At 35.8% G+C, this 24,678-nt stretch overlaps 1 protein-coding gene, 1 long non-coding RNA gene and 2 other non-coding genes across 5 annotated transcripts; 1 reads left to right on the top strand and 3 right to left on the bottom strand.

The window, feature by feature from the left end:
* The first annotated feature begins 2,205 nt into the window (after positions 1-2,205).
* Positions 2,206-13,939, top strand: LOC108997970. Of its 2 annotated transcripts, none has more exons than XM_018974359.2 (14): positions 2,206-2,738; positions 3,581-3,653; positions 3,779-3,909; positions 4,058-4,459; positions 4,557-5,881; positions 5,976-6,415; positions 6,506-8,307; positions 8,389-8,513; positions 9,589-9,749; positions 10,374-10,534; positions 10,892-11,596; positions 11,688-11,826; positions 11,955-12,034; positions 13,682-13,939. In XM_018974359.2, the coding sequence occupies exons 1-11, from the start codon at positions 2,568-2,570 to the stop codon at positions 11,084-11,086; spliced, it is 4,986 nt and encodes a 1,661-aa protein (XP_018829904.1). In that variant the 5' UTR covers positions 2,206-2,567; the 3' UTR covers positions 11,087-11,596; positions 11,688-11,826; positions 11,955-12,034; positions 13,682-13,939. The 2 variants fall into 2 exon arrangements, with proteins under 2 accessions (XP_018829904.1, XP_018829902.1); XM_018974357.2 differs by having other exon boundaries at positions 11,910-12,034.
* An 800-nt stretch (positions 13,940-14,739) lies between these two features.
* Positions 14,740-16,008, bottom strand: LOC108997951. Its single transcript, XR_001997250.2, has 2 exons — positions 15,296-16,008; positions 14,740-15,132 (listed from the first exon to the last, which is right to left on the bottom strand). It is a non-coding gene; the product is annotated as an uncharacterized LOC108997951 (long non-coding RNA).
* LOC118349374 lies at positions 15,636-15,716 on the bottom strand. Its single transcript, XR_004802343.1, has one exon. It is a non-coding gene; the product is annotated as a small nucleolar RNA Z155 (small nucleolar RNA).
* Positions 15,815-15,909, bottom strand: LOC118349368. Its single transcript, XR_004802338.1, has one exon. It is a non-coding gene; the product is annotated as a small nucleolar RNA R41 (small nucleolar RNA).
* Positions 16,009-24,678: the final 8,670 nt, after the last annotated feature.

Raw genomic sequence — 24,678 nt, 5'->3', positions numbered from 1 at the left:
TGAGTACATGATACTCTCATCTGTCATAAAATGTCATAACAATTAAAATCATGTTTCTATAAAAAAAAATTATATATATATATATATATATATAGCATAGTGTAAAATATGATGATACATAATAGGCATATGGAAGTATTATGTCATCCATATTCCCAAAGAATCTAATAATTCTTTTGTAAGATGCATGTTAAAAATAGGATATATCTTGTCCTTACATGCTTGCTTTGAGTTAATGTCCTCACATGCTTGCACAAACATCTTTGTAGATATCAAAACACAATATACAAAGAGAAAGTAAAAAACAAATTTGGAAATTTACTTACACAAACCCAAGTTCCTCATCATGCATTGAAGGCGTTTCATCAATGTGTGGAATCACATTCACAACTCGTCAATCCAGCAAATATGCCAAAATTGTTAATGAAGAATTACTATGACGGGTGGTGAATATTAATTTTTATAGAAATAATATTATATATAGTTTTGAAATCGAGTGGTTTATCGATATGCAAACCACTCGTATGAATTTTGACAAAAAAAAAAAAAAGACCCATTATAAAAAATGATTTTTTTTTTCATTTAGATACCATATTTATCTATTTTTTAAGAATTAAATTGATTGTTATGCACTATTTATTTACATGACATTAGTCTACTCTTTTTGAAATCTTGTAAACTTGTAAAGCACAGATTATAAACTTACTGTAAATATAGAATTTTTGGTGATCCATTTATTAAATTTCATAAACTATTTGAAGAAATAAAAAATAATATATTTTATAATTTTTTTAACCATTATTTTGAATCAATTATATATATATATATATATATCAATCATTTGTGATATTAAAGAAAAAGATAATCATTAAAAAGATGAGACTAAATAAAATTCCTAAAATTACATAAAACATATGTAGGAGTAAATAAATTGTTCGGGTAATTTTTAGGTATCTCGAGAGTGGATAGGTGGTAATTTTAAAATAATAAATATTTAAATAAATAATTTTAATATTATAATATTTTGTAATAAATTAAAAACGTCGTTCATTATCAAATTATTTTGTATAAATTTATTATTTTAGTGTCTATAAATTAAAATTATTACGTCATCTATCATTGGGAGAGGATATACATATGATCCACCACATGCTGGATTCCCATATAAAGTCATTTGCACGCACTTTCTTTCTGTTCAGACTGTACAAAGTATGGGCTCGTAAAGACAACCGTTTGTTGAACTGCTTGACTTGTTAAAGGTTGACTTGCAATAATCAACTGATTTCAAATGATTTTTTCGAATAATAGTAAAAAATAGTAAATGTTAATAAAAAAATAAAAAATAAAAAATAAAAAATAATTTATAAATAAAAAATAATATTAATAATAATAATAGTGAACGAATGTAAAGAATCCATGACTCATTTATATTATAATCAGATTTAAAAATGAGATGAAATGAATTGTAAATAGTAGTAAAATTTATGAGTTAAAATTTATCATCTTAACTCATCTTTCAATCCAAACCGATCTTTAAATGATAATGTTTAATTTTTATAATTCAAATTTTAAAATTTATCTTGTAAATCAAATTATGTCATATACGTATTTTTTTAAATATTTATTTATATCAACTTATAAATATAAGCCATGAATAGGCAAAAATTGCATGGCCATGTGTTGAACAAAATTAATTTGCATGTATGAATTATAGGTAAACACGAAATAATATTATTTTAAAGATAAAAACTAAAGAAAAATAAAATATTTTTTATTATTTTATATATTAGTTTAATATCTTAGATAGAATATTGGATTTGATTAATGATTATCCTTTACAACAAGATAAAAATATAATTACTATAGAGCGTGCTTACACGCGCATAATAAGGCGGCTGATAGTATGATATATCCTTAGAATCCTTATACCGTCGGGAAAGTCCACTGACGCAAAAGACGTAAACTACAGGGGTCAAAGGTAGTAAATTTAAAAACATATGTTACCAGAACGGAAATATAGTGTATTCTTTGTCCTTTCTATCATATGTTCCGTGCAAATATAAAACATTTTGCTTCAGAGAGAAACAAAAGAAAAAATAAAATAAGGGGCAAAAGAGAAATAAAAGGAAATAATAATAATAAAATAAAAATAAACGCGGCTGCTGTATTGTATTCACCAAAAACCACAGAGAGAGGAGGGAGGGAGGGAGAGAGAGTATGTGCTGATTCGATTCCAGCTATAGAAATCGCAACAAAGCGATTCTGAAGCTCTACGCTTTAGAAGAGGAAAAAGAAGGAAATACATAGAATCACAGATCTTTTCTTGGTCTTTTTATTGAATATTTTGATATTGAAGAATTGAATGATTCAAAATTGTCAAATTTGGGAGGGTATGATATGTGATCGGGGTTGAGTTTGGTTTGTTTTAGCAGAAAGCCTTGGCGGGCTTTAGGTTCTGGGGAATGGGTCGGAGAGTGTTTTGGATTTGGATGTGGGGTTGTGAAGAGGGAGGAGCTCTGGGTTTGGGGGTTTGATTAAAAAGTCTTCCGTACTTTCTGTTTTTCTGGATGATTTCTGTTGGGGATGCAAGGAAGGGGCTAGGGTTAGGGTTTCGTGGTGGAGGTGGCGGGAGAGAGATGGAGGAGAATGAGCTTGAAGAAGGCGAGGCTAGTTCTTACCGGAACGACAACGACAATTACGATGGGAGCATCGATCCTGATATCGCTTTCTCTTACATTGTAAGTTTTTTTTTTTGAACATTTTTTTTCTTTCAAATCGATGATAACTTTATGCCAGTTTTGTGCGGTACTAGATATGGTTGTTTTCTGACTTTATTTTGTGAGCTAGATCTGAGATTAGTTTGTGTGATCTTTTACGAGGAATTTTAGGAGAATGTATTTGTTAATTTAAGTTCTTCCGGGTTTTTTAATTTCGTTGGATTCAATAAGCTGTGATCAGAGCCCCCCGAAAAGAAAAAAGATAAAAAAAAAAAGTACAAGACCTTATGACCTTTTGTTTATTGTCTGTAAACATGAGTTTCCTGATTCAGCTTCATCCATTATAAAGCGAGATATTCCCTTTTCCTATTAAATGACAATGCTATTCGAGATGTTCAGTTAATGCAAAGGCTTGATCTTCTTTGGAGAAGTAATTGGTCATGGTGAGATGGGGTTTAGCTTGTAAGTTTATCAGTTGTGGTTTTAAAATCTTTCGTTAGCCAGGAATGTGGTGTATCTTGAGTTCGCAGAGTGTTGGAGTCATTAAATCCATGTTCCATCCTTTTGACCGAGGAGGTAGAGGGCATTGTAGAACCTATGGATGAGCTTCCTGAGATTTACCTATTATAACTTGAAACACACCACTAGAACTTCTTGTAGATGGCTTTTGAGATTGAGAGTTAGATTTTGTACTGTAGGGCAGTGAAGCGTAATTCCTTAGGAAAGTAATAGCTGCTAGCTTTGCAAACTCTCTATACCTCTTATTTTATGTTCTGCTCAGTGTTTCCGTTTTCTTTGTTTTATAATTCATGTATCTTTATTTGGGTGCTCTGTATGACATGTAACTCCTATATCTTCTTAAGGGTGAGAAACTTCAAAATGTCTTGGGACACTTCCAGAAAGACTTTGAAGGTGGGGTTTCTGCAGAGAATTTGGGTAAGTCAATTAAAATTAGAAGTACTTATAAAAAAAAAAAATTAGTGCTTAAAAAAAAAGTTTGAGGGCCACATTAATTTGGAGTTCCTCTTATATTGATGAATTTTTCAATATTTCACTGACAGGTGCAAAATATGGAGGGTATGGCTCATTTTTGCCTGCCTATCAGCGATCTCCAGTTTGTTCTCATCCGAGGACTCCTCCAATAGTTCATAACTACAGCACAGCCAGATCTCCCAACAATCCGCTAACAGAGGTAGAATTTTAAGCATGTTATGCTATCATTTCATTATATTTAAATGATAGTTCTGTTTTGATATGCATACAAATTTAAAGGAGAAATTTATGACTAAGTCATTGTTGATTGGAGAATTTATAGTTGAGCATATCATGTTAATACACAGGGTGGCAATCAAAACTCTCTAGTGTCTTCATCTGCATCTCAGTCAGTGAAACCTAGACCTGCTTCTACTAGTTCCACATCATTGCCTGTATTGAAGACACCATCCATGAAGGACTCTGTCAAACAAGATATTGGAACACCATGTACTCTTCCTGAGGAAGTCACACCGAGATATGAATCCGAGAACAAGAGATTTACTAATTTATCCGACCAGAAAACACTGAAGTTTCGACTCAAAGTGGGTTCTGACAACTTGTCAACAATAAAAAATGCTGAAATTTACAGTGGTCTTGGTCTTGATGTCTCACCATCATCGTCATTGAATGAAAGCCCTTCAGAAAGTGAAGGGATGTCCATAGAGCCTCAAGATATGCCATTTGAGTCCCCCACCACTATTCTTAAGGTGAATTGTCTGCCTGTAATCTTTTCACACTTTACTTTGTTGTCCTTAACGTGCTTGAAAGAAATTAGTATGTCTTTCTTTGTATGTGTTGGAGCAGATTATGACATCCTTTCCAGTTCCCGAGGATCTACTCATATCACCACTCTCCCACGATCTTATTCAGTTGACTGAAAAGGAAAAGCTTATGAAAGATTATATATCTGTGGCTGTGTCCAAGGGTGGATTGGAAATTACTAACATGGTGCAATATGGATCTGAGTCTAGAAAGGTTGGTGGGGAAGTGATGGGAAAGAGGAAAATGAAGTCTCTGAAGCTTAATGATGTTTCAGCAGAATCAAAGAGTGGCAATGGTAAGGATGCACGAAAGGGAAATGGGTTTATATCGAGGAAGGAACCAGACAATGATATATTGGCATGTGAGGAGCTTGTTTCTAAGACTCTGAAGCTACCCCTTTTATCTAATTCAGATTCTGCTGCTGGGTACATGGAGAAAGGTGGAGATAGGGCTTCTGATGTAATAAGGGAAGCCAACAAGAGTTTACCAAAGGACAAGGACTGCTCTGATCTAGCAAAAGAGGAATCATCAGGGCCAACATTCACCCAAGAGGATGGCTGGTTTGAGAAGTCAAAGGCTCGTTCAGCTGGAAAAGCTTGGGTAGATAAGAGAACAAGTTCTCTCGATGACGTCCCAGCATATCCAAAAAAATCTGCCCATCCCAATAGAGAGACGAGTTATGACTCAGTAAAATCTGATTCAAATGTTTCTAAGGGAAGAAAAGCTCTAAACAGTGAATTCACAGATCCTTTCAAGGAGAAGGCTAATAAAAAAGATACTGTCTATGAACAAGACAGTATAAGATTGCCTCCTGAGAAGGAAGATTCATTTTCTGGGAGTAAGAAGATGTTAAAGGGAATTCAAAGTAATGGAACCCAATCTCCAGAGGTGCCAAAAGTAAGCTTGAGGGTTGGTTCTTCAGTTCACAAAACAAAGAAGGGCACCCATGCGGAAGAATTAAAAATACAGAAGGATCTTGGAAGAACTGGAAATGGGTATGGTGTTGGGGAATTGGACGAAGAACAGAACCAAATGGATTTATTGGATGTGTCTTCTGGAGATAAGGACCTCAAGGTGGTTGAGAAATGCACAAGTGCCATTAACAATGCATCAGACGAAAGATCAAGTGCTAAGAAATTTGATAAGCTGTCAACATCAGAGGCTTATCCTAAAGCTGTTTCAAATGTGGGTCCACACGTGGGGAATGGGCCCATATCTGATGCAGTTCCTGCTACAGGGGCTCCTTCAATAATAGAACTAGATACTTGGGTCCAATGTGACAGGTGTCATAAATGGCGGCTTCTTCCATTCGGTAGAAGCCCAAAAGAGCTACCTGAGAAGTGGCTATGTAGCATGCTTGACTGGCTGTAAGTATTATACCAGTAGCATTGTAATATTCTATAATCTCTCTTTCTTTCCCTCCCTCCCTCCAGTGGTTGACCTATCCATAAATGTTTTCAGGCCTGAAATGAACCGGTGTAGTGTTACTGAGGAGGAAACAACACAAGCTCTTATTGCGCTTTACAAAACTCCTGCTCCTGAAAGACAAACAAATTTGCCTGGTAATCCTGGTGGGGTTATAACTGGAGTGACCTTTGCCAACATTCGGCATCCTGATCAAAACCACCAAAATTTTAGTTTACATGCTAGGGCTTGGGGTGAAAAGAAGAAAGATGGATCAAAAGAAATGGCAGATGCATCACATAATGATGGTCTCTCTCAGTTGTCAAACTCAATGATGAGAAGTTTGCAGTCATCTGTGAAAGGTAGGAGCTTAAATGATGTGAACCAATCTCCTCTGATTAGAGAACCTGATTTTCAGCAGCTAAGCAAGTCCAGTGACTTAACTGTAAAAAAAAGTAACGAGAAGCAACAAGTACGCGACAGCTATTCTGATGGAGGTACTGTATTTTATGCCATGAATTTGCATTTGTGAAACTTCCTTCCACTTTATTATTTTGTAATGACTCCTTGATAAAACATGTGTGCAGGTGATGCCAAGAGTTTAAAGATGAAAAGCAGAAAGGATAATGGTGATAAAGATTTTTCTAGAGCTTCCAAGAAAATTAAGACTGATAGTACTCATGAAGATTGGATGTTGGACCACAGTGGGCACATTGGGAAGATGGTTCCTAGCTCAAGTAATGGTTTTCATGCTACATCTGAGAAAAATCGACCTAGATACGGTGAACACTCTTCTTTCAAGGACTCAAGGAATGATGCATGTGATGGGCCACATGTTTCGATTAAAAAAGCAAATTCCAAAGTTCTGGTTTCCTTGGATGATGGGTCTTTGGAAATGGGGAACTCCAATGCTAGAGAAAATGCTAGAAAGAGGAAAGTGAAGGAGTTCAGTGATGATGATTACAGGAAGGAAAAGAAGAAAAGGGTATCCAAGTCTGAGGGGAAAGAACACAGGTCAAGTAGAGACAGTGGTAGAAGAGACAAAAAAGGTAGTCATTCGAAGAACCAGCATCTTGGAAAAGACCCTGGGAGCAATTTGTCTCAGCGAAGCTTGGATGGTCTGGATTCTTTGAGAAAGGATTTAGGATCTCTACAGCCTTCGCTGGCAGCAACTTCAAGTTCTTCTAAGGTTTCTGGTTCCCATAAAACAAGGGTCAGCTTGCAGGAAGTGAAAGGCTCACCAGTGGAATCAGTTTCCTCGTCACCTATGAGAATTTCTAATCCAAATAAGCTTGCATCAGCATGTAGGGACCTCAAAGGGAAAGATGACCTTCCGTCTGCTGGTCCCTTTCCTGTTGGCAGTCCAAGAAAATGCTCAGATGGTGAAGATGATGATGGGGGTGTTCGATCTGGGACAGCAAGGAACGACAAAGCTGTCAGCATCGCTTATCACAGGTCCGTTGGGTCCCCTGGGCTCGATATTCAGGGGAGGGATTTTCATCACGCATCAGGTAGTAAAGCTAGAGCTCCGATTGTGCCTCCTTCTGATATCACAAATCAATGCCACGATGACGAAAGACAGACAGACGGTTCTTGTGCTCGTGAGTCGTGTCCAAGGAAGTCTGGGAAGGGGTCCTCTTCACGGTTGAAGGACAAGCACCGAAGTATCATAACTGAATTTGATATGGGTAAGGCTAAGATTCCCGAATCTCTCAACGACCTTCAAGACCATCCACCTTGCAATGAAGTAAAACCTAGGGATGATAAAAACCAGTTGCAGGAGAAGTTGGGCATCAAGTCTGATGAGTCTGAGAACAAAAATGATGCTAGGAAAGATGCTGCAGGAAAATCTTCAAGCGAGAGTAGCAAAAGAGAGAGCCATTTAAATTTTGGAGAGCATGATGGTTCACATATCAAAGTGGATTCTATCTGCAGAGAGGATGCAGTGTCTACAACAAAGCAAACAGTGCTGCGTGACTGTGATAGTGAAAGATCTTCAAAAAGGCTCCCTTCTGACAAAACTGATCAAGTTGGACTAGTTTCTGGGAGAGGGAAGTCACTACCATTACCACCCTCTGGAGGATCTCAAATTGAGACAGTGAATCGTTGTCCCAGACCAGTTACTGGGTCTCACAATGGAAATGGAGTGCAGAGTCCAGCAGTTGTTGCCTCTGACAGTGATGCTGCATTAAAGGTGCAAAAACAGGTAAGAAAGGCTGATAGTCAGAATGGAACTCAGCACATTAGTTCAAGACATCCCACACCCAATGGGCAGAAGGCCAGGGAACTTGATGCCCCTAGTCCAGCTAGAAGAGATTCCTCCAGCTCGGCTGCTACCAATGCTCTGAAAGAAGCAAAAGATCTCAAACACTTGGCTGATCGTCTTAAGGTTTTTATAGTCTTTGCTTGATTCAGCTATTGCTGCTCTTATTCTGTACAAATTCTTAGCAATTGTGGCTATCTTCTGCAGAACTCAGGTTCGAATCTTGAAAGCACTGAACTTTACTTTGAGGCTGCCCTCAAGTTTCTTTATGGAGCCTCTCTATTGGAATCTGGTGCAAAGCAAGTGTATAGTAGCACTGCAAAACTATGCGAGTAAGTCAAAACATAAATCATCAAATTTGGGGTTTACTTGTTTTCTTCTTTTAGGACGGTATTGGGTTTTTTTTTTTTTTTTTTGGGGTCTTTTATGATTTAGCTGGTTAGAGTTGGCAGCCATTATTTAAGCAATAAGCACTATTTACAGTTGGACATAGAATTTCTGGCACCACGGGACATGTTTTTCCATTCCTTCTAGATTGTAACATAACTGAAACTATGTCAAAACTGCAGTCCCAAGTAGTTGGCTATCATGACCTCCTTGTCAGTCTAGATACCTCTTTTTTATCTTTATTTTTATATTTATTCATAAACATGACTTATAAAAAAAATATTTATTCATAAAACATGACTTATAAAAAAAAATATCTATTCATAAACATGGATACAGGGGTTCATAGTATTTTTTGATACGTAAAGTCTTGGATTTAAACACAACAGGTATTCATAGAATTTTGAATCACGTCCTTTGCATGAGTGCACCCACTATTCTGTTTGTGGGCCCCTGCATATTTAAGACATGACTGCAACTTGGAAGGAGTCTGATGTGAAGTTTCGGGGGTTTTTGGCTTGTAAACTATGGTTGCTTTCTTTCATTTATTGTGAGTTGTATGTGGAGGTTTTTTGGTTTTGGGATGAGACATGGAGCTTTTTTTTTTTTTTTGGTTGTTAGAGTGACTTCACTTTTTGAAGCATTGGGTTCTGGGATTCACGCGAGAGAGAGTTTGTTTGTTCCTGCGGGGGGGAGGGGGCTAGATGTAATTCATAACCTCTGCAATAGTGCCTATCAAAGCAGCTGAGAGAATGACTCCCAAACCCAAATTTGGAGTATCTTACTTTCATGCAATTCACATGGTTTATACCTACTTACTGATGTACTTGAGATGCAAATCCTTATAGAGAGGCTGGTGGAGTTTCAAAAGCTTTTGCATAGAGAGAGGGAGGGAGGGCCTTTTAAGTTTAATTGTATATCCATAGTGTCTTCTGGATGTCTTCATTTTTTCTTTTAAAGTTTGGATGAAAATTTGGAGCTTTCTCACCCGTCCATTTGATCATCTGTTATATCAAATAGGTTTTGTGCCCATGAATATGAGAAATTGAAAAATATGGCTGCTGCTGCTCTTGCCTACAAATGCATGGAAGTCGCATACATGAGGGTTATTTATTTCTCACATGCTATTGCAAGCAGAGATCGCCATGAGTTGCAGACTGCTCTACAAATGGTTCCTCCTGGTAATTTGAACAATGCCACGATCTAGTAAAACTGTTGTTTCTTTGTGGGAAAATATTTTGGGATAGTTATTTTTTATGTTTTAAAGCTATTATGAGCTCTTCATAGCTTGAAAACAATGCCATGATCTGGTAAAACTGTTGTTTCTTTGTGGGAACAAACTTTGGGATCTTCTTAGCTTGAAGTCCATTGAGCTCTCCACAACTCAAAAGTACATTTTGCACACACTTAACAATCTGATGCGTTTTACAATGATCCCAGAATGTAAATTTGCCCTATCTAATTAGTATGGGTAGTGTCACATGCTGTATTTTCCTTGCCTAAATTCCACTTTGGAAAGAACAGCTTGTGCGTAAGAGCTTGCAACTCTCCACAAGGTGGCCTCATTGTGTCTTGCCATTTTTATTAGCCTCACTCTCCTCCCATTTTTCCTTTTGTTTGTTAAGTGGGTTAATGTGATAACATATCTACTGTCATAAACAAAATTTTATCTTACTTCAAAAAACTGATCTTGTTTTCACTTTCTCTAGCAATTGCCTTTCTCAATCATAATACACCACTGAACTGCGGGTACATTTAGTAAGATTTTTCTTATTAATGATAACTCTTCTTATTGCATTTTTCAGGCGAGTCCCCTTCTTCATCTGCATCTGATCTTGACAACTTAAACAATCCTACCACATTGGACAAGGTTAACTTAGCCAAGGGTGTTAACTCTCCCCAAGTTGCTGGAAACCATGTCATTGCTGCTCGAAGCCGACCCAACTTTACACGGTTGCTCAGTTTTGTGAGTATACATCATTGATCCTCTATATAAACTTTAGTTGTTGCAGAATAGTCAAATAATATTATTATTGCAGACAAAATGGCTTCAAAGGTACAATGTTGGTAGGAGAAGAATATTATATGTGCGTTGGGTGCATCTTTCCTCATATATGCTTTGTGCAAAATCAGTTTACTTATTTTGTACCAGATGTCGTGTCTTGGAATGGTTTCTATCCATGGGCAACATAATTTGCATCCGAAGCACATCAATTTTATTGTGTCCTCTTGCTTAATAGAATCGAGATCATATCTTACTGGGATGCTTTTCCTCATCATATAATATTTAGGCATCATCATAATCCAATGTGATGATTTGCAGGCACAGGATGTAAATTTTGCAATGGAAGCCTCAAGGAAATCACGGATAGCTTTTGCAGCTGCTAATGTGAGCTTGAGCGAGACCAAATATGCAGAGAGTATCTCTTCTATTAAAAGAGCTCTTGATTTCAACTTCCAAGATGTTGAGGGATTACTACGTTTGGTACGGCTTGCAATGGAGGCCATTAGCCGTTAAAGAACTGCAAGTGCTTGTGAAGACAATTCAACCATCGGAGGAAATTCATTTTGGTGTATCATGTGTATTAAGCCTTCAAGGAACCAAAGAAGAGGCTGACCTGGATCTCTCTTCCACACTGCGTGATGGTTCTCTTGAGAGACTGGCCATCACCAACCTGAGAAGTTAGTATTCTCTAAGTTTGTCATACAAGCTGAATGGTGGCAGGCTGCATCTTCCATATTGGACAAGGAACAAATTTAGGAAGTTTGATTCAAATTAAAGTTCTGCCAAAATGATTCTGAGCTTTTAGATGTATGTGGGCATAGGTCCATCTGGATTTTTAACTTGCCATCTATTGGCTTCTTTTTCCTTCAAAGGACATTTTGGCTTTATTTTTAGTTTGATAGTTGCTTTAGAACATGAGTATGGGGAGCTGCCAGTAGGCACATGAACTTTGTAATTTTGGTTTTACAAGCAGAGACACTTCAGGATTATTATACAGGAGTGCAAAAGACATGGCAGTCTCACGTAGGCATCTTTTTACTGCCATTCTTTTTCACAACATCTGTATTCAATTCTCTGCTTCAGTCTGACTTTGTTTTTTTATGCGCATGTGCAGGTCATAGGTGGGGACAGTTGCTCTTTGTTATTGATAGACAATCAGGATTAAATTGGCAAAACTTGTATGGCAGATGGGAAATAACTGTGATAACCATGACGCTCTAAGAACTACGTTTGCCGAGTATTTTTGTAAAAAGGTTAGTGGCTCTCTGTTGTGAAAAACTTGGTTTGACTCCTGTTCTACATTCATCTCTAACGCATTTTATTTATTGATGGGCAGTGTATGTCTGTAAATATACAAATCATTGATTTACGATTATACCAGGATTTGTACAGCCTCTTTTTTCCAGAAGGGTGGAGGGTGTGTAAGATCATACAATCAGCTGCACATTTGTATTTTAACAGGTGAAGTTACTCTTTTCACTACCTTATCAAACTTGATGAAGATATGAAGTTTCAATTTATATGTCAATTTAATGGTAATTTCCTCCCAATTGATTAGTGTCTAGAGAGTTAAGTATGATGTTAATATTGCCTTCTATTACTTATCAAAAAAATATTGCCCTTTTACTTGTCATGGCTTTGTATTATTAGTATACACTGAGAACCCCAAGGGGTTGGCCCAAGTGGTGAAGGCCTTGGTCTTGGGATATCACTCCCTTCAAGGTCCAATGCTCAACACCTCATGGGTGCAAGTTGAAAAGCCAACGATTTAACTAGTTTCGTGTAGGGAAACTTCCAAGGGTGCGGTGCATGGGACCAAAATTTACTCTGCAAGAGTGGGTCTGAAGGGCCTTGCCTTGGAGAGGTTCCCCAACATTAAAAAAAAAAAAAACGAAGAAATTATTAGTATACACTGAGGGGCCAGGCACTCTTTTGTGTTCTCTGGAAGATATATTCTATGCATACCTCTGCACTCGTTGGAAAATAATCTTTTGTGCCCATCGTTATACAAACCATGGAAGAAATTCTTCTGGACTTGTGTGCCTATCTTTATGGGAGTGCACCCAAAAAAAAAAAAAAAAATCCTCTGGCATAGCAACTCAGTGAATTCTTAGAGGTGACAATATAAGACACGATCTGTGAACGCGACACGAACACTACATTTAATAAGCGGGTTTGGGTTTAATATAAATGAGGTTGGTCAAAACAGGTTGACTCGATTAGACACGATTAATAAACGAGTTAATTACGGGTCAACCCGTGATCAGCTCGTGTAACATGAATAAATTTTATTTTCAAATTTTATAAATGTTGAAGTCTTATATGTTTTTTTTTTTGTTATTGGGAATATGTGATATTAATATTAGTATATGACTACATTATATCTCAAACTATTAAATTTCTTTTGTTAATATGTAATGATATTTTATGAAATATTAGTTTTCTTATATATTATTGGTTTGGATATTAATAATAATGCTTTTTTTCATCATGAATCTTGTTATAATTGTGAATTGTTTATATAGTTTTCCTTGTATTATATATGAAATTATATTAATTGGATTAAAAAATAAATGTACGGGTAAGCTCAACTTATTTATATGAGGCAGCTTAAACGGGTTAAATAGGTCATGTCCAGGTTAATCCAATAAAAGTTAAATATTAAACAGGTTAAGCGGGTCATGTTGTGTTACTTGTTAATTAAACGGTCGGGTTTGAGTTTTAAGGTCTAACCCGTTTAATTAAACTGGTCGAGTTCGGATTGACATTTATAGTCTAGTACTCATGACTAGACATAACGATCCGTGAGCATAAATTGCAAGCCAATTTCTTACAAACAAGGAGTACCCATAAAACTCAAATTGGAAATGTAGATGCCTGCCCCAGATAGTGAGACTTTCTTAAAGATTATGTTCAAAATATCCCTCTTCCACTTTTCTCTTGGGTTAGTTATTATTTACTTGTATGGTGATCCATGAATATTCAACTAGCTGGTAGCATGTCCGGGAATGGGCTGGTGCCTTGATATTCTTTGTTGGTGCTTGTGTTTTTATGCATTTACTTAGGGGTTAGTTTGCTTGCTACTGACTTAATCGCATGTGGTTGTAGGATGATGATCAATTGAGGCAGTCGCAGTGGCTGCAGAGCTGGCAGCCGGATTATTTGAGTGTATGGGAAGATTTCAAATTTTTTATTATTTGTTTATTCATTTTCTGATGGTTTACAAACAGCTAGTCACTAATGATGAGATTTTGACCTCTCCCTGTGTACCAGCTTACTTAGTACCCATCGTTACACCTGTATATTATTAGCAACATTGATCTAATAATAATTCTTCATAATAAAAATCTTGAAATATTCGATTTTTTTTTTTTTTTAAATTGTTTAGTAGTACTCATAGGATGTAACATCATTAAAATTGATCATATATTTGTAATGATATCACATCTTGTGATAGGATGATAATTCTTGTCTGTATTTTGAGACTACTTTAAATTTTTATTTTTCAACACTTATTATTATTTGTGAAATTTGATTTCCGAGTTTCTAGAAATTAAATCATATCGATGCAAGAAATTTTTTGTGGTTCGAAAGTAAAAAAGCAATTTCCGCAGTTCAGTTGCTGCTGCTGCTATCACATCTTGTGAAAGTGATAAGAGCATTAGTATTGGTCTATGCATATGCAAAATCATATTTGTATAATATGATCTTAAAATTCTTCACATTGACTTATGTATATCTAAATATTTAGCTACTTATGAACAGTATTTATCTAAATTTGGATAACTATTGTTCATCTTTCAAATCATATTTTAATTATTATTTCTCTCATCCCACTCTTTCACAATCTTTTCATTTTTTTTCTCCTTCAACAACACAACAAATCTTACTTATACATTCATTTTATTATTATAATATATTATATATATATTTTTCATTTTATGATATTTTTAATATAATATATAAAAAAATTATATTTTTTATTATTACATTTGTATTATTAATGTCAAATGTATGTAGTGGATACTAATTGTAAAATATATATAAAAAAATTGATTTTAGTAAAAAATTAATAATAATAAAATAATAATATTTTATTATTATTTTATCTCAAATATACATAAGTTAATGTGAAAATTTTACTTGAATGATAAAATAGATATACAAAAGAAGTGATTTTGTATTAATGTACACTAATATATTTTGATCGATAAATATCATACATAAAGCAACCTTGTCAAAGGCATATGGCCTTACACCTAAACTTCCCAAAGAGAGGTCTTGGGTTCGACCCTCTACCCTCTCCCCGAATTTTAAAAAAAAAAAAAAAAATACATATAGCAACCTTAGAAATATGTGAAAATATGAAAACCCTGCTTATATTTGACAGATATGTCCGAGGAAGTATTCACATTTTCGAGCACTTTACAAACTCAATGCTCCCTCAACACAGACTAGCTTAATGCTTTTTTCACTATACATCTCTCTTTCACTCTAATGCTGTCTCTTTCTTATTTGTCTCCTATTCTTGTAGATTGCCTGCAACTTCACAAATCTCCCTGATTGGCAAGAAAATATAATATAAAAACTTCAGCAGTACTGGATAAAGACAGTTGAAGAAAGAGAATGAAATACTACAGCCTTCGGTGTAGTTGAATTGAAAAAAATTACTACTTTATTGTGAACATGTAAAATGATTTTATCCATCATCAGCCATTATACCCTAATAAAGGCTTTGAATCTTCAGTAGTTAAGGATTTTGATGGTTCTTCTGCCATAGAATTAATTATCTTCTGGTTCTCAGGTATGCACTCAGATGGAGAAAAAAAGGGCACAGTTCTTGCCTCTGTTTTTCCATTACCCTCCATATATTTCAAAGAGACAAACTCTGCATTGCAAGCTGTTTTTAACGAATCAAATTCAATAAATCATGCAATTTTGAAAAAACCTCTGAACTTGATGAAAATACAGATTGAAAAAAAGAAGGGCCATTTGAAAGAGTTTTGTGTGATTCAGAAACAAATAGAAACACAGACTGAATAAAACATCATCGTAAAAGAGCCATTGATCAGATAATTGTAGTCTGATATTTTCTATAGCGGACATCTTTGTATTTTCCGAATAGAGTATCATCACCTCAATGGCTCCGGATCGAATCTAACACATAATTAAAACAAAGAAAGCAAGAGATTTGAACACAAAACACACAAAAATATAGAAGAAAACAGACGAAAAGGATGAGTGAGGGCTCAGAAGGATCCATTGGTTATTCCTAATCATAAGGGAAAATAATTTCCCTCAGAAAATAGGTAGTTTTTCAGCATCACCGCCCCAAGACATGTTTTCTTATGGAACCCAGAAAATATTTGTGGAAAAGACAGCTTGTGTGTGCGCCTGTGTAAGTTAGAGAGAAAACGATAGAGGAGTTTGAGACCCTAAATGAGGGAGCTTCAGCTGCGTATAAATAGAAGCTGAGCTTGAGAATTAGGGTTAGGTTTAAGATTCTAGCCTCGAGGGGTCGTGTTCTGAATTACGAAAGTAGACACGGGCTTGATTGTGGGCCTATTGGCTAAGGTTATGGGCCTTTGGCAGATCAAAAGAGAAAATAACGAAAAAATAGATTTAAAAAAAAAAAAAGTGGCAACTTTTGTTTTTGTTTTATTTTATTTTTTCTTTCTTTCTTAGCAAATTAGGAATATATATAACTAAGTGTCAAATACATTCATGAATTATGTAAATACTGTACACTTTTTTTAAAAAAAGAATAAGGTTTATTATAAAAATAATTAATCTTTTCATTTTTTTAAAAAAAGAGTAGCACATATGTATTTTATAACTGTAAATATTATTTCTAATAACTAAGAGAACCGAGGGGTGGGAGGAGGGGAGAGGTTGTGGCCGGAGAATTTTGAATGGGAATGCCTCCAACCAAGTTTTGAGTATAAAGTGTTAAAATAATTTTCTAGAATCCACATTTATTTTTCTTTGAGAAATGTGGTGAGATATTTATGTAACTTTTGAGTGTTGGGACACATTTGCACATGTAGAATGACACACGTCACTCTTTCCTTCCTAGCCATTACACCTCACCATTTCCTACGTTGACTACATACACTTCATTCACATACTTGATATCATTCCATAAACTTAAGACCCCCAACTTCTTCCAATACAACCCTTCACATTTCTAGGCAATCCTAATCATTTCTCTTGTGCAAATTTGTACATCCTTTTTGGGCTCAAGAAAAGTCATCCTTATCTTGTTGGATAAGTGTGAGAATGCTCTAGAACCATCTCTCAACCCTTATATACACTACAAGAAAAGCTTTCTTTCTCGGTGATTTTTTAATCGCCGGAAATAAAATCATTGCGAATGGTACTTATATGCAGCGATTTTATAATCGCAGCATGTTTTAAACACCACATGCCGAATTTGGTTCCTGACTTAACTTATTCTCTGTGTTGTAGCGATTTATTATGTATTGACAATGATAATTAATCGCTGTAAAATGTTTTCACTGTCGTGGCGATTAAAATCTCGCTGCAACTAATTGTGGGCGCCAAATTAATCTGAAGTACTTTCCCCCAATTTTTTTCCCCCCACCACGCTCGTTCTTCAATCCCCATTGAGACGAAACCCAGACCAAAACTGAAAACCCATTTCTCCACCAAAGATTGTCAACGGTCACGACTGTTTGCGACGGACGGAAGGCCACTCGAAGGCTTCATTGCGGTAACTACGTCATTTACCTTCGGAGTCCCATTTTCCCACACCCTTCCCCCCTAGTTCCTCTTTCTCCATGGACAACCCACCTGCAAATGCATATTCTTCATAACTAGCTTGCACGCGGCTTTCATTTCAATGTTAATCGCTTCATTTTCGAGCCGTTCCTTGCCCCTAGAAAGTCGCCGCACAGTGCCTCCATATTCGGCTTGGAGCTAAGTTTTTGGGGCTTCATTTTCCTGTCGACCGAGTCTAATTTTCAGAGAATATATTCACTTTCAGGTATATTTTCTTGTCTACTCTTTTTATGACAGAAACCTTCATGCATAATACTTCTTTTCCGGCTTCATTCCCATGTTCTTCCATTTTGGTATACTGCTATGTTTGTACAATAATTTAGTTACACTGTCAATCTTAGTCCCATGTTCTTCCTTGAGGTTTAATTTTTGTATACATGTCTTTTCTGTATGTAATTGCTGGTGATGTTCAAGCCTGAAACAGAGCCTTTTTCTCTCTGCATTTTTGGCCCCTTTTGGGGGAAAATTCAGTTGCATCTATTAGCACAGTACTGTCCTCAATCTCACTACATAATCAAGATCATAACTTCAATTAAAAACCCCGCATGTATAAATTTAGTTATAGGGTATTTTGAAGATGATCAATTTTTGTAGTTAATATTCATATATCTATGTTCTTGCTAGTTGGGGGAACTCAAGTTCTTTCTAGTACTGGTCAATTAAACAGCTGAGCAGAGGCAAAAATTTCCCTTAGGGTTTCAAGTTCTATAATACTTGTCAATACCTTAAGCCATTGAAGTTTTCTATACTAAATATTGAGGCAAACATTATTTTTCTTGGGGAACTCAAGTTCATTCTGCATATAGAGATTAATTTATCTTACAATATAAAAGCTGATCAATTAATTAATTTATCACAACAAACTATATACAAAAGCGAGTAGGGGTGTATATATAAGTAGGTATGTATTTCAGTTTGTATGACAACTATTTCTAATTTCTGTTTGTGATCAACCAAACATTTATCTTTGTATATGATCTATAAACATATACTTTTAAGAATAAAGTTGTACTAGGCTATTTGTGTTATTACTTTTAAGAATGAAGCTAAACTATATGAATCTTTTATACCAACATATTTGTGTTATTACTTCTAATATTTAGTCTATAAAGCCACCACCCAGCCAATTTTGTAATTACTAATTAAATGAAAACTAAATAATATATAGCAAAGAGTTAAATTTATCAACTAAAATATAATACATCAAACAAAAATAAAAATCTTGTTTAAAGTCAAAATTTATTAAAGGAAAAATAATTTGCAGCGGTATCATCTAAGTTATAATGATATATATATATATTATATATCTTATCTTCCATATTGGAGCTAATTGTCAAACAATATTGTATTAATGTAACGGAGATCATGATCATGATGGGATCTCTGGTATCTTCAATTAATTGATTTGGTACTACATTATTTTATAGTACTAAACTTATACATTATAATATATATGTATATATATATATATATAATAAGTCGTGGCCCATACGTAATGCATGGACCCAATATATATATATATATATATATATATGAAGCAGTACTACTAGCTTATAAACAGAATCAACTATCACTGATTGATCAACTAATACCTAAAATGCAGGTCTATTTGCAATATGTGGCTTATGAGCACATACGTTTAATCCATAATGCTTTAATTATAATATATTTTTTTATTTGTTTGAACCATAATTTGAAAGGGAAAGGAGCTAGAGCTAGGGGATCAGTAATTGTTAAATGTGATCAAACCCATTAAAACCAATAACATTATAAATGCATTTTATTTTTATTTTTTGGGTGCTAATTAAGAAGGGATATTGGAGGTGCATGGAAAATGCATGGGTGAATATATTATATTATAGTGTGTGTGTGTGAGATAGAGAGAGAGAGAGAATATATACATAGCTAGTCAGTTCATTGAGAGAGGATATAGGCATAAACTAACTTTCAATATGTTTGCATGCATGAATAGCAGCCACTCTCAAGAATCGTATCCGGCCATGTACGTACTTACACTCGACAAACTCGAGACTTTCTACTTTTTTCAGGGTGCCCCTATTAAGGTGAGGAGACCTAGTGATTACAACTCATCCCTTGCTACAACACTCGATCCAAGCTAGCCCAATCCAATACTGAACTTGGCCGCTGTTGGGTTAATTGCGGGATCTGTACATGGGCTTGAGGGGCCTGACCACATTTTTGTAGGGGGCTTTCCTATTACTTTACAGAGACGACGCTTAGGGCTTTGTGGAACTTGGTAGTGGTTATTTCAGTGGATAGTAGAGTTGATTACAAAATGAGAAATGACCGTGATGGTTATTTATTATTCCAGATTTAGCTTAGTTTGTATATGAGGATATAATACACCACCCCATTGTAATACATATGAGTTTGGATGTTTTGTTGATGGATTTTATTTTGCATGTGTTGTTGATGGATTTTATTTTGCATGTTATTTTGATGTTCAACTTGAATGAATGAAGCAACCATTGATTATGAATGTTGCATTTAGGAACAACCAAAAATCAGGCCTAGAAAGAAAATTGGGTCCTTAACCTTTACAGGCGAATTAAGTTTACCGGCGAATTTAAGGTCTTTACCGACGACATTATTATTGCCGCTAAAAACTAAAAGGATATTTTTCCAGTACTAGCAATGTACAAATCGCTACTAAAACATTAATCCCAGCGATTTAAAATTCGCCGCAAGTAAATTTACATAACAAAACTCAAATTACGGCGATTTCTAAATCGCTGCTATTGAGTTCCACTAAGCATATTCTTAGTTGCAGCGATACTAAAAATCGCTATCTATAATACAATAGCAGCGATTTTGTGATCGCTGCTAAATACTTTTCGAAATGAAAGGATAATTAACGGCGATTTTCTAATTGCCGTAAAATAGCTAAACCCAGTGATGTTATGTTCGTTGCAAATAAGTACAACTCAATTGCAGCGATAATAAAATCGCGGGTATTAATTTATACCGGCGAGCTTTAATCGCAGCCAAATGCAATTTCAATACTGTTAATTATATTACAGCGATTTGGAAACGTTGCTGGCAAATATAATTGCCAGCGATTTTCTCTCTTTTAGCGACAAAAATTAATCACTGCAACTAATCTTTCCGAGCGTTTAACAACAGAATCGTATATTGACTTTGCGGCGATTAAATGCAATATAGGCGGCGAATATTATTCGCCGGGAATAAAAATATATAGCGGCGAGTTTTGGGTTCCGTTGGAGTAGATCTAAAGTGGGGCTTTAATACCGGTGAACTTGCAGCGATTTAAAAATCGCTGGGTCAGGTCTGTACCAGCGATTTTGTGGGTATAGCCAGCGATAATTAATTGTTGGGAAAAGTGTTTACCCTTGTAGTTATATATACTCTAGGCTAACTTCCAAGCAATTTATTCCCTCGTACAACTCAAGGAGATCTTTTTATTTCTCAATTTTTCTTGAAGATTAAAATTTTTTGTTTGGAATTTCTTCTCTTGATCAAGAAGAGCCTATATATGAGGAACGAATCAAGCGTCATATCATTTGTGGATTGAAGAGGGAATATACTCCCTATGTCACCTCTATTCAAGGATGGGTTCTTCAACCCGCTTTGGTAGAGTCCGAAAGTCTTCTTACATCATAGGAACCATTGGCCCGGTAAATGGTTGGATGCTCCATTTCAGGTGGTGAAATAAATGTTCTTTTTTCTAGTAAGAAGAACAATTTCAGCAAGGAAAGAGGAAAGGGTAAAAATAAAGGTTTTAGCAAGCATGGAGATGGTGGAGAATTATCTGAGAAGCGAGATGGAAATAGAAAAGGTGTCAAGTGTTACTGATATGGTAAACTTGGACACGTAAAATAATAACTATCGTGTAAAGCTCAAAGGAGGAGATGTAGCCAAAAAAGAAAGTGAAACTAAGAATGAAGAAGATTGAGAAATGTGTTTTATGGCGAGAACCATTACGCTTGATGCATTGGAGTCAATCAATTTTGAGAATGACTGGATTATTGACTCGGGATGTGGGCATCATCTCACCGGCAATGATTTTAAGTTTTAAAGCTTTCGAGATTACAAATGAATGATGCAATCATCACAGCGGAAAACTACATTCATCATGTTAAGAAAGAAGGGGTCGTGAATATCAATGGTAATGGAGATGACCAAATTACACTTGAAAGTGTTTTTCAAGTACCCAGTATGACGAAGAATCTCTTCTTGGTGGTCAATGTCGTTGATGTTGGTAACTATGACTTATTCGGACCAAAAGATGTGAAGTTTCTTCAAAATATCAGAAGCTTGGAGGCAGATGTTGTCCACACAGGTGAAAGAGTTAAAGATTTATTTGTTCTATCCTCCACTGTCTCATATGTTGATAAAATGAGTTCAAATGATGGTGCACCAATTTGGCATGCTAGATTGGGACATCTTAGCATGGATAAATTGAAAACTATGGTTTTAAAAAATTTGGTGAATGGGTTGACTATGTTGACTACCTTTGGTAGTGGTGAAGTATGTGAAGGTTGCCAATATGGTAAGGGACATTGTCTTCCATTTGACAGGTCTCTTCACGGTGAAAATCATCTTTGGAGCTTATTCATGGTGACATAAAGTATGTGAATGAAGTGTATGTAGTCAACATAGGAAATGATGAGGTTTAATGACTATGAAGGAAATAGTGACGATTAACAAGGCCAATCGAGAATTATTTTTTTGTATTTTGTTTGGAAGTTCAAGAAAGTTATAATGATTAATTAATGATTAGATGAAAAAGTTGAAGATTCGAAATTAAAAAAATATTTTTATTTTAGTGATGCTTAAGAAGGAAATTATGAGAAGTTTTGAGATAAGATTAGATGAGATCATCTTAGTTCCCCAACAAACCCTTATATGTTTAGACTTTGATATCAAAACTCAGTTAATCATATCCCGAGTGCACATAGGGGGGTCACGAAGAGGTGCTTTGCTTAAGTTTTTTTACAGTTCAATTTCTCAAATCAACAATATACAAAATAATACAAAGTAATAAAATAGAATCACACATTTTTTTTTTGACAAAATTGAAACTCATCAAAATCTAAAACCACTTTGGATGTCAGGTGGGTTCCTAAAATCAAGTAAAACTGTCCGTACAATTTATTTAAAAAACATACAAAATCTTTGGAGAAAAGTTAAAATCTGGCTTGTAACACTACAAGTGTTGACACTCAATTTCTACACTTCTGGAACAAGCATTTTCTATATAGTATCACCAATGAACCAATTGGAGCTCCACTTTATTAGAGCTCTAGCATGCTCACCAACAATCAAATAAATAAGAGTGACTTATTTTATTTTATTTTTCTGAACTTTGTTGGATTAAATGTTGAGCTGAAATTGAGTTAACTCCCTATGATTTGATTTCCCTCAAGCCAAGGTTGAGCCCTAGTCTAGTGACTTCTTCTTCTTTTTTTGATGTCAAGATAGCTTCATTAAACAAACTCAAAAATTACGAATGATTATTAGTCTAGATAACTTGCTGAATAAAATCTAGAATTGATTACTACCATACATTGATATCTTCCACATTCTAAGCATACCTAGCAAGCTTATGAGCTGCTTCATTGCACATTTTGTTCACATGTTGAATCTTGCATCTTGGGTGTCACGCTCGTGCTTTTTCTTTTAAAATATTTTTATAAAAAAGGACGACGGGAATTACCGTCCTGTTTAAAACTTTTTCACTTGCATCCCCAGGGTGCGAGACTCTATGTTTATAAATAAAATGTGCTTTGATCATAAAAGAGGGTTACAGCGGAATGCATAAATCTTATAATAAAAAGGCCTCGTACGTTTAAAACTCGTGTCTAGACTTCCGTGCTCTTCCCCGTGGGCCGTGTCCGTCCTGATCGTGCAGTTCCTGTGAGGGGGAGGGACATGCATAAAAACTAAAATGAGTCGAAGACTCGTAAGCATTACTTCATACGGTTAAAATATAACAACATAGGTTTTCATTCATGCATTCATCAATCGTACATACTATTACGTGCGTGCCTACGTGTCTTGTGTGCGTTCGTTTGAAAACGTCACTGGACGGGGCTTTTCTTTTAAAAGGCTTTCCTCTATTTAAAACGTGTCCCCCGTCACTGCCTTCATTTCTTCAAGAGTCGGTGTACGGGGTTTTACTTTAAAAAGGGCTTTCTCGCCGTAAAACGTTTCCCCCGTCAGTGCCTTCATTTCTTAAAGAGCCCGTGCTCTTGTGCTCTTGTGCATACATGTGCGTTCGTGCGTGCGTGCGTACATCCATTCTTTCTTATCACTTTCATAGGCCAGTACACACAATTACGCCCCGTGTGTTTGGGGTTAGCGGTCTTCCTTTGGACCCGGATTCCGCCCGTGGCCACGGGTTGGGAACCCCTTTTCATAGGGGGCAGCACTGGGTGCACTTCCAGCGCTACTTACCCGGCATTGCAATCTGCCCATTCGTCGGTACCCTTTCGTTCATGTCATGTGGCCGTTACGTGTCTTCATACATTCATGCTTTCGTTTCTTTCTTTCTTTCTTTTCATTCGTTCGTTCATGTCAGCTCGAAGGAGCTGAAGCTTTCATTCAGTTCGTTCTTTCATTTAACAGTCATTTCTTTTCATGAGAAAACATTTCTTTTCGTGAGAAAATATCGCTTGGGGCGTAAGCCCAAAAATGGTCTTTCCGTTTTCTTTTTCAATTTCATTTCAGTTCTATCTTCTCTTTAACAAGGAACATACATGGGCTTAAGCGTCAGCTTCCGTGGCACCCTATAAGTGTCACCTTGAACGTCGTCAATCATGGCATCCGCGAGTATCACCTCGTGGTGCTCATGAGAGCGTCGGTTCGTAGGATTCACAAAAGTGTCTGCTTTCATGCCTTTCATGCATCTTCATCAGTTTATGGGTTTTTTCTTAGAAAATACATACAATACATACAACATATAGTCATCCATTCACATGCGTACAATTAATACTTTGGGGTGCGTAAAAAGGGGCTGCCAATGAGGGGCCGTACATACTTATGCTTTTGAACATTTAGCATTTTCTTTCTTAAAACGTCTTTAGTCTTTTCGTGAGCATTTTAAAGGAAAAGCGTTTCTTGTATCTTTGATAACTCTAGAAGAGTATGAACGTAACACTTACCTGGACTCCATGCTACTTGCATGTCATTCAGTCCATTCACGTGCTTGTCAGATGGCAACCTACATGCATACACATAACCTTAGCATCATTCTCTATCTAATGCATAAGTAACTTAAACTATAAATAGAACTACGCTATACTTAGAACACTCTCCTTCTA

This window comes from Juglans regia, chromosome 8 (assembly GCF_001411555.2).
Source record: "Juglans regia cultivar Chandler chromosome 8, Walnut 2.0, whole genome shotgun sequence".
NCBI lineage: Eukaryota > Viridiplantae > Streptophyta > Magnoliopsida > Fagales > Juglandaceae > Juglans > Juglans regia.
This window is presented reverse-complemented; position numbering and strand designations above follow the sequence as displayed.